The sequence below is a fragment of the Centruroides vittatus genome, unplaced genomic scaffold (assembly GCF_030686945.1).
Source record: "Centruroides vittatus isolate TY-2023 unplaced genomic scaffold, ASM3068694v2 contig_898, whole genome shotgun sequence".
Taxonomy (NCBI): Eukaryota; Metazoa; Arthropoda; class Arachnida; order Scorpiones; family Buthidae; genus Centruroides; species Centruroides vittatus.
In genome coordinates this window covers 166,421-182,592 of record NW_027122588.1, presented here as the reverse complement: position 1 = coordinate 182,592, position 16,172 = coordinate 166,421, and the positions used below count along the sequence as shown (strand labels likewise).

The 16,172-nt window shown below is 28.1% G+C and overlaps 2 protein-coding genes across 3 annotated transcripts in view; one reads left to right on the top strand and one right to left on the bottom strand.

Annotated features, from left to right (window-relative positions):
* The window catches only part of mRpL3 (mitochondrial ribosomal protein L3), a 110,897-nt gene that overhangs the window by 18,263 nt on the left and 76,462 nt on the right, over nt 1–16,172 (top strand). Inside the window, exon 9 of one of the 2 annotated variants that reach the window (XM_067280848.1) lies at nt 1,871–2,152. In XM_067280848.1, coding sequence (XP_067136949.1) covers nt 1,871–2,122 — 252 coding nt within the window. In that variant the 3' untranslated portion in view covers nt 2,123–2,152. Of the gene's footprint in view, nt 1–1,870; nt 2,188–16,172 lie in introns of those variants that run through there. The other variant, XM_067280847.1, reaches the window with a different exon arrangement.
* On the bottom strand, nt 2,206–15,744 carry Got2 (glutamate oxaloacetate transaminase 2). Its single transcript, XM_067280846.1, has 11 exons — nt 15,537–15,744; nt 10,119–10,275; nt 9,847–9,975; nt 8,987–9,046; nt 4,441–4,514; nt 3,559–3,646; nt 3,327–3,395; nt 3,230–3,265; nt 2,999–3,149; nt 2,585–2,901; nt 2,206–2,508 (listed from the first exon to the last, which is right to left on the bottom strand). The coding sequence occupies exons 1-11, from the start codon at nt 15,623–15,625 to the stop codon at nt 2,386–2,388; spliced, it is 1,293 nt and encodes a 430-aa protein (XP_067136947.1). The 5' UTR covers nt 15,626–15,744; the 3' UTR covers nt 2,206–2,385.

Below are 16,172 nucleotides of genomic sequence, written 5' to 3'. Positions count from 1 at the left end.
AATTTTTGGTCATTTATGAATATTTGAGCAGCACAAGAAATGGTGAACTTTTTATGACTTACTCTGTATAAATAGATTTCATTCATTTATCTAACAAGCTGTTTTGAATACAAAATGGCAGAAATTTAAATTAAGTTTCATGTTTAAAATTATATTTCTCTATATAAAAAATCAGCATTAAAACATTTTCACTTAAGCTAAACAATTATTTTAGAATGCAAGCTTTCCAGAATTTTTGTATGATATATAAATTTGTGCCAAGTTCTTTAGCTGTTATGGATGTTAGGAGGAAAAAGAGTTTGATGTTTACTCTGTGGTCTAAAATATTTGACTTTTTTGGAGATTTTTCTGATATATAATGCATTCAAAAGGGGATGTCGGGTATTTTATTTTTCTGTAAAAACCATTTCTACTCAAACATTTTATGTTAACGAGGCCAATATAGCTTTACAAATGCATTATACAGTCAGTTCAAAAAAATAAGAATAATTAACTCTCATCACTAAGTGCCAATTTTTGAATAACAACTACTAGGTGAAATAAAATTGTGAAAAAAACTAGCAAATGAGCCTGGCATTGCTCGGGCAAATAATTTGGAAATTAAGTTACTATCAAAAACAAAAAATCACATCTAAAATAGTACAGTAGAAGCCATTCTTCAGGTTAAGACTTAATCCTCTCCTGCGGGAGGGAATTTAGAAAAATCCCTTCTTAGTGTGCATTTTCATGACATACCCTGTGTACCAAATTTCACCTCTTTAGGCTCAGCAGTTTGTTCTGGGTGATGATGAATCAATCAGTCAGGATATGTAATTTTATATATATAGATCAAATAAGGAATATTTAGCCTTGTCTACATGAAAAAAATATGCTTTATATAAAAAAAATTCATTTTTAAATGGACTTAAAAGTCATAATTTTTACTTAAAGTGAATGACGATCAAAGAATTTACATATTTAAAATCATGTTTAGAAAGCTTAGAATATTTTATTCTAATAGTTGGTTACATCTCTTATGAATTAGATTTTATTTGTTTTTGGTCAGATATTAGTCTTGAACAATGTCTATTGGTTGGGTTAGATTCTTGCAATTGGGTACAAGTTTGATGAGTCTCCAGGACTATTTTTTTGCATTTAGCTCCATCCTGTTGAAAATGATCTTCCATTATTGGGATGAGGAAATATTCCAAATCCATTATAGTCGAGTGAACACCAAACCATAACTTGAAGCGAGAAATTTAATGAGTCATGAAACCTACAATCCAGATTGTTTACATTTCAAGTATCAAACTTTTCCTCTATTGGTTAAATCAACTCAAAACGTACTTTTGTCACTGAACATGATTTTTTGCCATTGTTTGGGTGTAAAACACATTTCTTCGCCCAGATTAATCATTTTTTCTTTTGAACTTTTGTCAGGTAAGTTTGGTTTGGCTGCTTTATATATAAACTCCAAAAAATCTGTTTCAAATAATTGTAAACTATTGTTTTTGAAACTTTAACAAGAATTGAAATCTGTTGCAAGCTTGCTTTAATTTGTTTTACACTTTTTCTAAGTGTTGAAGCAATTTTGGATGATGGTGCACTTGGCATTTAAATTAAGTTTAAATGCCAAAAAGTGCACCATTATATGTAAATTGTAACAATATAATTTACATGTAGTAATTGCAGTAGGTTACAAACACTCACTTATGAAGTAAATGAATATTGTCAAGTTTTGTTTGTATATGAATTTAGGATAATATACTTTTTTTACATGAAAAAGTTAAATAAGAGGATATTTAGCCTGATCTTCATCTAGTTGTATATATAATATGTTGACCTTACAATAATCAGTTAAAGTAAATTTTTTTTCATTTTATTATTACAGATTTGGAGGATTAACACTGTACATAATGTAATTTGGGTACAAGGCCCAGCAGTGCCCGGATCTACCCACGCTTTTGTGTACATTTTTGATAGCAATATAAAAGATTATCATCACACCGAAGAAAGCCATCCTCCCTTTCCGACTTACTTTCCGGACGATGCCGAAGAACCTCTGCCGGAAGAATTGTATGATGAAGAACTCCATAATTTTTCGGATCCAACAATTACATTTGAAAATGAAGTTAAAAATTAATTGCAAATATATATATATACAAAATAGTATGTAATTTACGAGTAAAGATTTTTAAAAATTAATAATTATCCTGAAGCATTAAATAACAATGATAAAACATGATTTTATTAATATAAATGTCTACAAAATAGTTTACTTTCAACAAACAAATGCTCTTCTATATTTGCAAACATTATAACTTGTTTAATCATATTTTTCAATATATTAATTTCCATTATTTTATTACTAATGTCGGGAAAACTTCTTTTTAAAACATTTTATTACTATTTTGTAACTTGATGCATGGCATGAGCTAAATAGTCTACATTATTGGAGGATACTCCGGCTACAGATATACGTCCATCTTTTGTTAGATAAACACTAAAATCTTTAATAAGACGTTCAACCTGAAAATGGAAAGTTTTAGTAATGAACTCTTATTCTTTTGAACATTTTGATAGGCTTATTTAAAAACATTCAAACCTGTTCTTGATTCATTCCTGTATAACAAAACATTCCAATTTGATCAGTAATGTGCTGCCAATCACGAGTGGATCCCTCTCGCTTCAGTCCGTCTCTCAATTTCTGCCTCATGCCAATTATGCGGTCTGCCATCCCTTTTACATCTTTTAACCATTCTCTCCTTAAATCTGGATCGTTAAGTACCATGGCTGCAATTCTTGCACCGTGGATGGGAGGATTTGAATAGGTGGGCCGAATGATGATTTTCATTTGTGACATCACACGTTGAGCCTCGTCTTTATTTTCACAAACCATGCTGAAAGCTCCTACTCTTTCACCTGTAATAATAAATATTTCAAGTTATGAGTTAGATTTCTTTTTTTGGCACAGATTATTATTATTAACAATTAATAATAATCTGAATTGTTTATTTACCGTATAATCCCATATTTTTAGCAAATGACTGGGCTAAAGCCAACTGGTGGCCATCGTCTACAAACTGACGAAGGGCCATGGCATCATGATCGCAATCACCAGATGCAAAACCTTGGTAGGCCATATCAATGAATGGAAATAAATTGCGATTCTTAAAAGGAAAAATTTTTATTAGTTTCAGTTTAATTAAAATTATGTAAAATAACATTAAATCTTAAAATAAGCACTCACTTTTATAATTTTAGAAATTTCTTTCCATTGTTCTGGCTAAAAACAAAATAATATAATGAATTATTTTAAAAAGTTAACAAAACTATCCAAATATTACCTTAGGATCAACTCCAGTTGGATTATGTGCACAAGCATGCAATAGTATAACTGATTGTTCAGGTATTTTCTGGAATAAACATTTTTAAATTAAAATCAGGACAAACAAGTGCAAGCAATGTCAACTTTTATCAACAACATAAAAATCTGGATGGAATGTTATTAAACTTGTTAAAAATAAAAAATTTTTGTGATTTTTATTATTACAATTTTGTGCAAAAATACAAACTTACAGCTATATCTTGTAGTGCTCCATTGAAATCAAAGCCACAAGTTTTTGGATCATAATACCTGTATTGTTTTACAGCAAATCCTGCACGTCTAAAAATTTAAATAAAATTATTATTTTAATGAGAAAATCTTTAATTCATGTAAGTGAACTATCTATCTAATTATAAGTAAAATCTAAAAAGCTTTTTTAAAAATATATCTCTTTTTAAAAAAGCCTACATTAACCTTGTGAAGCTTTGCAAAATTTTAACTTAAAAAAGTTCAAAAACGTTCGTGATTAAGAAGTTTAAAATATTCAACAATAAAGAAACACCAAAATGATGCTGCTTATACAGTAGAGCATCGATTATCTGACCCCCGATTAACCGACCGTGTTCTAGTCGGCAAATTCAAATGTCCGCTAGTGATTTGGTGCTACAATATTTGGTTATGTCTTGGCTACTTTAATATTATTTTTGTTAAATTTTTGCATGTTTTAACTCGACCATGAAAGGGAGGCCAGTATTTAAACCAGGCATAATACACTATACTAATAATTATTTTTTCATACTTTTTGGTTACCCGACTTTTCAGTTATCCGACCAACCCCAGTCCCCAATTAAGTTGGATAATCGATGCTCTACTGTAATTTCATATTAAAACATAAGTGCATGTTATTTTTTGAACAGAATAATTATTTTAAAATATTACAATGAACTGTTGTAGAATACCCTTATCATTATAAATGTTTTTATTCTATCGGAATTGACTTTTTAAAAAATAATTTGTAGATATTTATATAATATATTTATCAGTTGTGATGTAACAAGATTTATTATATTCATGATTACAATTTACACTTATTATTGCTATTACAATTATCATCATTAAATATATTGACTTACTTGAACAATGGAATGTGATTACCCCAAGTAGGAGTTGGCATATAAATTTCTTTGTTTCCTTTGAAAAAATCTCTCTATAAAAATAAACAAATTTTATTTTATGTAAAAACATTAAATTATATAATTTTATGCAAAATTTTATTTCTGTACCAATTTAATAATTTAGTATAATAGATATACTTAAAATGTCTCATAATTACTTTTCTTTATTTTAAAATTTGAAGGAACAGACAGTATGACATTGAGGTTATAGTGAATCCTCAATGACATGTGCCAAGCAGTAAGGTGCAATAATCAAAATTAACTCTCCTTTAGGCGAGTCAAGTTTTAAGAGCTCACTTGGCGCATTGTATCCACAGAATACATAAAGCAAATTAATGCAATTTTTATATTTCTACTGATATATATGCTTGACTTTGATCATATCTTCAATTTATACATTTTCTCTACTATCTAACAGTGTAAAATACTTCTAAACTTAAAAAATGAGATTTTTATTTATTTTCTGTAATTTGATCTGTAAATGCAAAAAATTAAACTTATCAAATATCAACTCACTATAAATAATTTCAATTTTCACTTATTTACATCAGATTTGTTAACAGGACTGTATTATTTTTCAACTTCAGGATAGTAAAGCTTTATTTTCTAATGGGAAAGTAATTGGCTCTGCCAGTCCCCACTGTGAAGGTCAACAAAACTGCTAATCAATTGTTTCTTTCTTTTCCATTCTCTGTTAGTAGTGGGTCAAATTGACTAACAAATTGTTTTCTTTCAGATTTAACAACTAGTATTGCCAGTAATGAATTCTATAATTTTACTTTTTAATGATTTAAAAAATATAAAATTACCAAATGTTTGGGTCACAATTACTAAATGGTATTGCTACATAATGAACATCATAAATTTTAATTGTTGCCAAATTGAAAGTATTAAATTTCTTATCATGCTTGATTGCAAGACAAGCAGCAGGGTGATGATGCCAAAGCGAGAAAACTGGTTGTCAAAAAAACTGCAATGACTTATTTGAAATGAATTGGGATTGGTCTGGTCATTGAAACCAGGAGGAAAAGATAGAATATTAAGCCTTTACCACAATGCTACATATTCTACATTCTTATTTTATTGCAGCATGAGAATTTACTGTAGGTGATACTAAGGTATTGTTTTTCATACAATATCTCTGAAAAAAAGGGTCAAACTTGAAAACCACTGTAGGAATCACTTCAGAACATTTCAGTTGAGGAATACTACAAAACCTGCTGTTCAACTGTTATTTATTTTTGAGAAATTCAAAAAAAAAAAAAAACCCTGTATCTGCACCCTAAGATGCGAGTTAAAGGAGAAAACTGGAGGTTAAAAGTTGCAAATCACTTAAAACTTTTAGAATTTCTGTCATTTGTAGAGTGGCCAGTGACTTGGTAGAGGTGTACCAGTTTCGTAATTGTGAGGTTTGTGTTTCAAATCTTGGTGATATCAATGCATTTTTTTTTTTTTAAATACAAAACTATAATTTTTAGTTTATTTTTGGTATTTTTAAATTTATTGTATTTATTTAAAAGTTATTTTTGAATATTCAAGGACAGTACAATAAGATGATGATTTACATATGCCACTGGAAAAACAAACTTGATTAATGTTTAAAAACACTTCTCTGTCATCATCTAATTTGGAGAAGAATCATTTGTACCATATCAGATTGGAAAATACCTCAGCATTTAATGGTTTTTTTTCTACTGCCTTTGCAATTTCTGAAATTGTCAAAGAACCTTTGGCTGCAATGAGTTTTAAGAATGCTTTCACAATATGTAAATTTTGTGATATTGTCATGCAGTGATTCTTCTCTAGAACAAATTTCTATGCTATCAATATTAGCACAAGATACTGAAGTCATCTTTTCATTATTATTGAATTGTTACTTGAAACAGATGGATTTTATTGTTTTATTACCCTGTTTATTGTACATTTGTAGTTTTGTAAAAATAAATTAAAAATTATAGTTTTGTATTAAAAACAAAACAGTGATACCACCGAGATTCAAAACATGAACCTCACAATTACAAAACTGGCACACACCCACCTAGCCACTGGCCATTCTACAAATAACAAAAGTAAGAATTTCTAAGTGATTTGCAATTTTCAATTTTAACTTTCTCTTGTAATTTTGAGTATTGTGCCTTACTGCTTGGTACATATCAGTCATTAGGGATTCACTATTACCTCACTGAGTTTGATCAAAATTGGTGACCCCAATGTCATGCTGTCCTTTGTTAGATATATTGTTTAAATTAAAAAGTGACATCTTTTTTCTCTGTATTTTTGTGCTGATAACCTGTGGTAGTGTATAATCTGCATGTTTATTAAAAGTTGTTAGAACTCAAAATCAGTATATCAGTAAACAACACCAAAACTGTGTAAATAGTTTAATAGATCATAAACATTACACACTTAAAGATAAAAAATTCATTTAAACTAATTTTTCTGTTTTGGCATTGTTTACTAATATACTGGTAAATAGATGATTGATTTTTATGTACCTCAAATAATTTTACATAACTTGAACCTTGAAAATGACTTTGAAAACACAGCATGTATAGTTTAATATTAAAAAATATTTATCAAATCACTTATCTACAGAGAATAGGATCTAACTAAAATATAACAAAATTCACAGTCAGCTTCTAAATATTGGGTTGTTCGGAAAGTTCGTAGCGATTTTTGATAGCCGACAGTTGAGACACCGATTGACGCAAAAATGATTAGACTTGTACAAACCAATGAATATTACGATAAATGACCTTAAGACGCGTCCGTTACAAAAAAACCGTTAAGATTATTCAAATAGTGTTTAATTTGGCTCATTGCAAAAATGGATGCGAACAACGTGCATTATCGACACTTGTTTCTTTTCTTTTTTCGTAAAGGCAAAAATGCTGTACAAACAGCAAAAAAGATATGTGATGTTTATGGTGGGAGTGCTGTATCAGAATCAACTGTTTGAAAGTGGTTTGCAAAACTTAAAACGGGTAATTTCAGCCTTGAAGATGCTCCTCGCTCAGGAAGACCTCCTGTTATTGAAGAGGACCAAATCAAAGCATTATTGGATGAAAACCCTCATTACACAACTCGAGAGATTGCAGACATAGTGAAGTCATCAAACAGTACTGTATTTCAACATCTAAAGAAGCTCGGATACGTGAATCATTTATGACATTTGGATACCTCACAACTTAACGGAAAAAAACTTACTGGATCGCATCTCCATTTGTGATTCTCTTGAAAGACGAAATGAAAATGACCCTTTTCTGAAGCGTTTAGTGACAGGTGATGAAAAGTGGATCATTTATAACAACATCAGCCGAAAACGATCGTGAGGTAAAAAAAATGAATCACCATTAAAAACTCCAAAGGCCGGTCTTCATCCAAAGAAGGTCATGCTCACTGTCTGGTGGGATTGGAAAGGAATCCTGTACTACGAGCTGCTTCCACAGAATCAAACAATTGATTCTGATAAGTATTGTTCCCAATTGGATAAGCTGAACATGGAAATTAAAGAAAAACGTTCGGAACTGGCCAATAGAAAAGGCATTGTGTTTCACCAAGATAATGCCAGACCTCACACGTCTTTACGAACACGCCAAAAATTATTGGAACTAGGCTGGGATGTTTTACCCCACCCCCCTTACTCACCCGACCTTGCCCCGTCGGACTACCATTTGTTCCGTTCTCTACAAAATTCCCTTCATGATAAAAACTTTAATACTTTGGAAGCTTGCAAAAACCACGTGGATCAGTTTTTCGCGGAAAAAACTGGAAAGTTCTACGAAGAGGGTATCATGAAGCTGCCCCATAGATGGCAACACGTCATTAAAAACAATGGCGCATACATAATGGAATAAAAGTATATTTTTAGTATTAAAACAATTTCTTTTATTTCTCTTAAAAATCGCTACGAACTTTCCAAACAACCCAATAAATCTCTGGAAAATCATTATGTAGTGTATGGAATTAGCAGAAAATCATCTACTTTCAAAGTACAAATTCAATATTCTGCATTTCAACTAATAATGACTATTAGATTTCTATTAGACTAAATAAATATTAAACAAATAGAAGTGTCTAACAATATTGATCAAAGTGCAGAGTGATGCATAGAAAATGAAAAGGAAAACTGGAGGCATGATACATGTATCTCTCTGGTGGTTTTGGGAAAAATTATTACAGATGTATATGCCTACACTATGCAGGGATTTTTCACATTTTATTTCATATCTTGACAACTTTGGGAAACAGGTTGCATTTTACAATAATTTTACCTGTATAAATAATGTTTGTTTTATGTTTTATATATATTTGATTGCATAATTATAAATATTAAAAATTTAATAAAGTATAATAAAAGACAAGACATAAAATACTGTAATTGAAAATAATGCATAATAATGTGTTTAAAATTATACAGATTGCACTTAAATTGTCAGCTCAGATATCATAGTGTTCTGTGTATTAAAAGTAAATTATACAGGGAAAAAAATAAGCTAATTACCAGAAAGTATGCACCAATTGTTAATGATCCTGTTCCAGATATTCCTTGGGCAGTAGCATTCTGTGAAATGAAAATTATTTATCAATCATTAACTAAGTACACATTTTACCTATATAAAAATGATTTTCATTAATAATCAAAAAGTAACACAATTTTATTTGTTGTCAAATAATATATCATATTTAATCATCTTTCAAGTAATAAATCAGTTTGTTCCATTATTTTATTGAAAAAAGTACACATTTATATTCCAATATCTTAATTTTTAAAAATTAGAAATGTGTTTGGTAACTCAAAATTAATTATAATTATAAACATTCTATAAAAGAAAATGGGCTTCTCTACAGAATATATTGCATATCAGAAGTTAACGTATTTTTCAAATAAAAATTGTTTTAAATAAACTAAACTTTTAGTTTTAACAAAAATTAATATTCAGTACACATTAAATGTATGCATTTATTATGTTAAATTTAAAATGTTGTTTCTCATATGTCAGGTTTAAGAAATTACTTTTAATGTCTATCAGCCATCAAGATTCCAAATACATGAAGGACTACCAAATTCTAGAATTTATGGTTATGAGTTACATATGCTCAATTCTTTAAGGAGTGCATACAATTCATAAACAATTTATAGAATTTGATAGTTTCTTTCCATATTTGGAAAATGATTCAATTAGCCAAAAACATCTGTTCTTGTGCAAATTACATACTGAACATTAAAGATTTAGTTTCTGAGTTGAATCAGTCCAATTATTATATTACATTATATTCAATATATTGGATTTTAATTAATTTGAACTTTTATTTTGATAAGGAAAAAACTAATATATGATCGAGTAATCTGGAAATATTTACCAATCCTTCTTTTATCACAATACTATTATCACCAAAAGCCAATTTAGCAGCTGCTTGACAGAATTCTGCAATACCTGCTATTGTTGTATATTCTTTATCTAATTTTTGTTGCAACATCTTTTCTTCTGCCTGAAATATAAAAAGCTTAATTGTACATTCCTATTTTAAAACTACAAATATATGTATTTTTTTTAATATAAAATGTGCTTACATATATATATTAAAAAATATGTAAAATATATTTATGTATATATATACACATATATACATACCTTCCGAACACTAGGTAAAACATAAGGTTTTCCTTGGTCATCTCTATATGCACCAACACCCAAGTTTATTTTTTTTGGATTCGTATCTTTTTTGAAAGCCTCCGATACTCCCAAAATAGGATCAGGAGGACCCATTTCAACATGTGACCACCACGAACTATAAGAAAATAGGTTAATGTAAATACAAAAGTAAAAAAAAAATTAAATAATTCATAACAGAAAATTTATAAAAAATCATTCTTAGAACAGGATTTATTTTTTAAAATTTTCAAATTTTTTTTTCTGAAATAACTCTCTCCAATCTATGAAACTGAAGCAATTACTGATATGTAATTTATATTACAAAATCAAACACCTTTATCATCAGTAATAATGATGTAGTTAAGCATGAGTTTAGATAGCAATTTTCTATAATATTCTAAATATAAATTTTAAAAAGTAAGAGTGTTAAATTGATTAATAAAAACTAATTTTTAAAACGTGTTTATATGTGGTTTCAAGTATGCATTTTAAAGGATATATTCCTTAATTTTTAAACTACAGTAGAGCGTCGATAAGTGGAACCAATTGGGGACTGGGGTCCTTCCAGTTAATGATTTGTTCCAGTTTCCGACTTTGTATGAAAAAATACATTAACCTGTCCGATGTTCAAAAATTTTTCTCCGTTGCGTATCGCTTCCTGTTGAATTTTTCTCCGTTGCGTGTCGCTTCGTGTTGAATTTTCGTCGATTTTAAGCCTAACGAAAATTTTTATAATAATCATCGAGGCTATCGTATCGTTAAAAATTATTTCTGCATTTTGTACAAACAAAATAAATATATTAAAGAATATAAAAAACATGAAAATTATACTTTAGAAGTAAATTTAGTATCAAAAACATTCGATTCAGCACGACACAGTCCGACTGAAAATCGTTCCACTTTCCGGCCATTCCACTTATCGACGCTCTACTGTATTTAGTTATAGTAATAAAAAATTTAGTATTAATTATTATTATTATATTAATGTTTTGCAAATTAGAAACTATCTATATAAAAATTAAAAATGGCTTAATTTTAAGTATTTGAATATTTACATACACTATTTAAAATAATTCTGGCAGAGATTTCTACTTGAAAAATATTTATTTTTTTTTAAAGCATGATGCAGATTAATTACAAAATGGATAACTAATCATTTAGTAATAAAAATTCTCTTTATCTTATATCTAAATATTAAATTTATTTTGGTTTTATATATAAGAAATATTTCTCTTATTATGTCAACTCTAATAACCTTAAATAGTTTCACAAAGTATACTTATCCACAAACGTTTTCGGCCCCTTAGGACCTTCTTCAGGTGGGATCTGAGTAGAGAGTGACCCTACGTTCTAAACTCCCGTTACGGATAAATTTCACGTTGGAATGCATCCGTAACGGGAGTTTAGAACGTAGGGTCACTCTCTACTCAGATCCCACCTGAAGAGCTCCTAAGGGGCCGAAAACGTTTGTGGATAACTATACTTTGCAAAGCTATTTAAGGTTATTAGAGTTGACATATTTGTTATTGCTTCGTTTCTTAAGATAGATTTCTCTTATTATTTTTGCTATAATATTTTAAATAAAAAGCATACATTAATAAGTCTATGAAATCTTGAAAATATTTTCCAAATAAAAAGTTAACTTGATGACAATGATATCTAGTCATTATGAATGATCTATAGAATTACAGTTCAAAAAATCTGATACTATTTTGATTATACTATATAAATATAAATCTTATAGTCTATATATCAATATTAGATATATGAAGTCAGAACTTCCAATTTTGAGACCTAATACTGCAAATATCAAGATTAGTATGTCTCTTAATTTTTTCTTCTTTCTCAATATATTTAAATCAATGTTTCAAACAGAACTTGATCAGTTATATTCAGCTCTATAGGGACTGAGATTAAAAAAATTATCAGTATATATTTAAATTTTCTTATTCTTACTAATATAATAAGGTTTTTATATTTTTAAGGTTAAACTCATTCTAATTGTACTCTTGATACTAGTTTTATTTGTACAAAATTTAAGTTTATAAATACTATAATTTCTTTTTAATAGAAAAATTGTATGAAGTTTTGCTTATTTATTATCAAAGACAGAAGCAAAAATTCTAAATTTGGACCTTATAATTTTAAAAAAATTTGTTTTGAGGAACTTTATTTATAATTTAAGTGTATTAGATGCTTTTCTATAATACTTTTTATATTAAAGGGACTACTATCAATTAAATTTCATTCTTAGTCATTTTGAAAATTTAACAATTTCCATAGAATTCTAAACCATAATATACAAATATGTTAATCTGTTTTAAGTATAATTTGTCAAGCTAATTTCATTACTAAAAGCAAGTGCATTGAAATGACTATATATAGATAAAAACTAGAGTAGATTTGAAATAAGATTAGTTTAATATTTCCTTATATCAAAAGGTAGTATATATTTATAAATTTAAATAAAAATACAGATATACCTCGTCTTACATTGGTAATTGGTTCCAGGAGAGGCGACGTAAGTCAAAAAATGACGCAAGTCAAATTTACTTGTGTAGTTACGACGTAAGTCGTAGTTTTGACTTATGTCATAACTAAATGCCAATAATGGAGGAAACACCAATAATGAGCATTTAAAGACCGCTAAATAAGACGACAACACAGAAACACAGATGTTTTCATGTTTCATTCTCTAGGATTTATGATGATTATATTAACATTTACTGTAAATATACATATTTTAATATGATTTTATGTGCTTTTAATGCTTTTCTAGTGATATTATGACTTCAATGTTTGTGGCGGACGGATTTAAAGTCAAATAAACTGACTTAAACTTGATTTTTATTTTTCCATATACTTTTTTGACAAACGACGTATAATCGGGAACGACGTAACTCGAGGTATACCTGTATTTTCTTCTTGGTATAGCATTTTTAGATAATTATAAAAAAACAAACAGTAGACAGGAAAAAATATTTTCTAATAGCTGATTAGTTACAGAAAATCAGCTTATTGGTTATATAATTATAAACAGGATGAAAAGCATATTAAATTACAGAAGTCATATATTTATTGGAATAAAGCATTTTTTGAGATCCAATTGTATCATCAGATAACACTCCACTAACAAATAATGTATCATACAAGCTTATTTGAGTGAAGAATGCTTTTAAAACATTTTGTCAAAAAGTGTTTCTCATATGATACAGTTTATAATTGTTATTTTCTAAAAGAATGTTTGATATAATGATGGTATATCTGGTTCTCAAGAAATGTTTCATTTCAATAAATATATGACTTGTTGGCATGTTACAGAAATGTAGGCTTTAAGGCTTCTACAAGACACTTAGTATTTCTGTACAAATAATGGAATACTCTTATGTGAAATTGCATTTTTAAAATGCACATCCTGTTTTACTTGAGCATGATGCTATGTGTGCTAGCTTACAATGCAATACTCTTACAAGCTAAGGTAAATTAAATGTAAATATGCTGATATAGTAACTATCCAGTGATATCTCTGTGGTGAACCTTGTTAAAAAATAAGAGTTTCAGATATTATAAGTTTTTTAAAAATAGTGAGCATTTTAGTGCAAAATATAGTGCTGATTTTATTCCATCTATAAGACCACATTCTTATAAGTACAGAAATAAAGTATAAAATAAGAAATTAAAAATTAAGAAGCATTGAAACCAAAATTTCATCAGATTCAATGTAAATTTATGCAGACTATTAATAAAATTCTGCAATGTCTTTCTGCATGAAACGTTAGTTTAAATCCTGTGCAACTTGAAATATTGATTTCCGAAATACATTTGTAGTGTCACAGGTCAAATTTCATAATTTTCAGTTTTTTTTTATTATGGTGCAAGACTTATAATTTATATATAAATATATAAAATATGAAAGTTATTTTGCTAATTCTTAGCTTTTTTAAAATTTTAATATCAAATAATAAGTTTTCTACTTTGAAACTTATTTAATTCAATTTATAATCCAATCTAAGCTCATGGATTATATGCAGCATGTTCAAAGATTGTTTTTTAATAATTCTTTGTTTAATTCTGTCTGAAGACAAAATTTTTCACATAGCTCATTAGTACAGAGTTAAATGAACATGTTCTATAATCATTAGTGCTTTTACATTTGAAGAAATTATTCTATTTTCTTTTATGCTTTAAGAATCTTACATAAATTTAAAATCAGATACACTTGAGATTTTTATCATAATAAAAATTTATCTACTAGTACTTAATATTTAATGTTAAAGATTCTTAGGCTATAAAAGTTATAAATTATTCTGGAGTACATTAGTATAATCCTAAAGAATATACTAATACTATACATATGTATATTTGAAAATTATTGTATATATTTTTTTTAAGTTGAATTAAAAAATATACAGTTTTTAAAATTTGACTAATTGTGAAAATTGTTTAAATTCCAAATTAAAATAAAGCACAATTAAAAATTATTAAAACTATTTTTTTTTAATCACCAATAAATTTAATTTAAAATCATTCAAAAATTTTTTGTAGATTATAAATTTACATAAAGATAAACTGTTATATTTTATTCTACTTATTTAATTATAAGATTTTTTATAACAGCAGGTGAAAGTTATATATCTTCTAACTTAATCACCAGTACTAATCTTCTGGTTTTGGAACTGTTCTATAACCCGAAGCAGACCTCGGATAAGGTCGAAAGCATTCGTTTGACGATTATTAAAGTTTTGTCACTGGAAGTAAAGATTCTTTAGAGTTATGATTTACATAAAACAAGGAGCCAAGCTATTGTGTAAATTGAAAGTTAGATGTAATCAATAGAACGTGGTACACACTACCTAAACTAATCTTAAATAATTCATAGTAATGTGTACAAACATACACAAACACAGTGTGTACGTATGTGTGCGAATATACGAGATGGAAAAGCCGGGGAATTGCTACGGAAACAGTTACTACCCCTATAAATTAATGTTACTTTTACTAATAAAAAAAATAGTCTTCAAGACTAGTTTTTATTAATAAAGAAATATTCTGCACATTTCATTTGTTAAAAATAAAAAGCAAAAGAGACCCACTCTACTATACAAGCTCCTGATGGCCATGTATGTATGTATTATGTTATATATATATATATATATAATGTATATGTATATTTTACCAGATTAATTATTACTATTATTGTTGTTATATTTTACTATAAATATATAACTATTTCATTAGACGTGTAGAATATTACCACCTATTATTAATTTATTTATTAACTTTGATTTAATTTAATACCAGTATTTTTGTATACGTTTCTTTAAATGAGAAAAATATTTAAATTAATTAAATAAGATAAGATATTAGAAATGAAATGAATTCTATTAATATCGATACCTAGATCGTATTGTGGCATTTGATAGGACATATTGACAGCTTCTGAGGAAATTCGCCGAATAAAATACGTTCTTCGCAGCTAAAGACATGTTGAAAAGAGCAGCCGACTTTAACCAAAAGAAGCTTTTTTCCAAAAGGACGAATCCAACTCTTTTCTTACGATAAACGTTACTGGCTCTTGCGTAAAGCACACATTATTCTTAGCTAATCGTATTTCTCGGTCTCGGTTACGTCATTCTTATGCTAAGACCACATGACCTAGAACGGGAAGAAAGGTGACACTATTAACCCGCTCTTGCCCGCTAGGTGGCAACGTGTATGTATTTTATTTATTTTTAAAAATAAAAGTTTTTAATTTACTTCTGACGTAAACTTTTATGTTAAAATAAAATTGTAATTAATATTTAATCATTTACAGATATATTTTTATTCATTAATTATTTTTCTGGAATTATTGAAGGAATATTTACTCCAGTTGAAAATGCGATAGGCTCTACATAAGAGTGTCAATTATAATTCTAATTGATTTAAAAACTTTTAATGACTGTATTTTTGTTTACTTGTAACGGGACGAAGCAATTTCTAGAGAATGTCATATAGTTTCGTACATTAAACATATATTGCGACGGCCGAGGC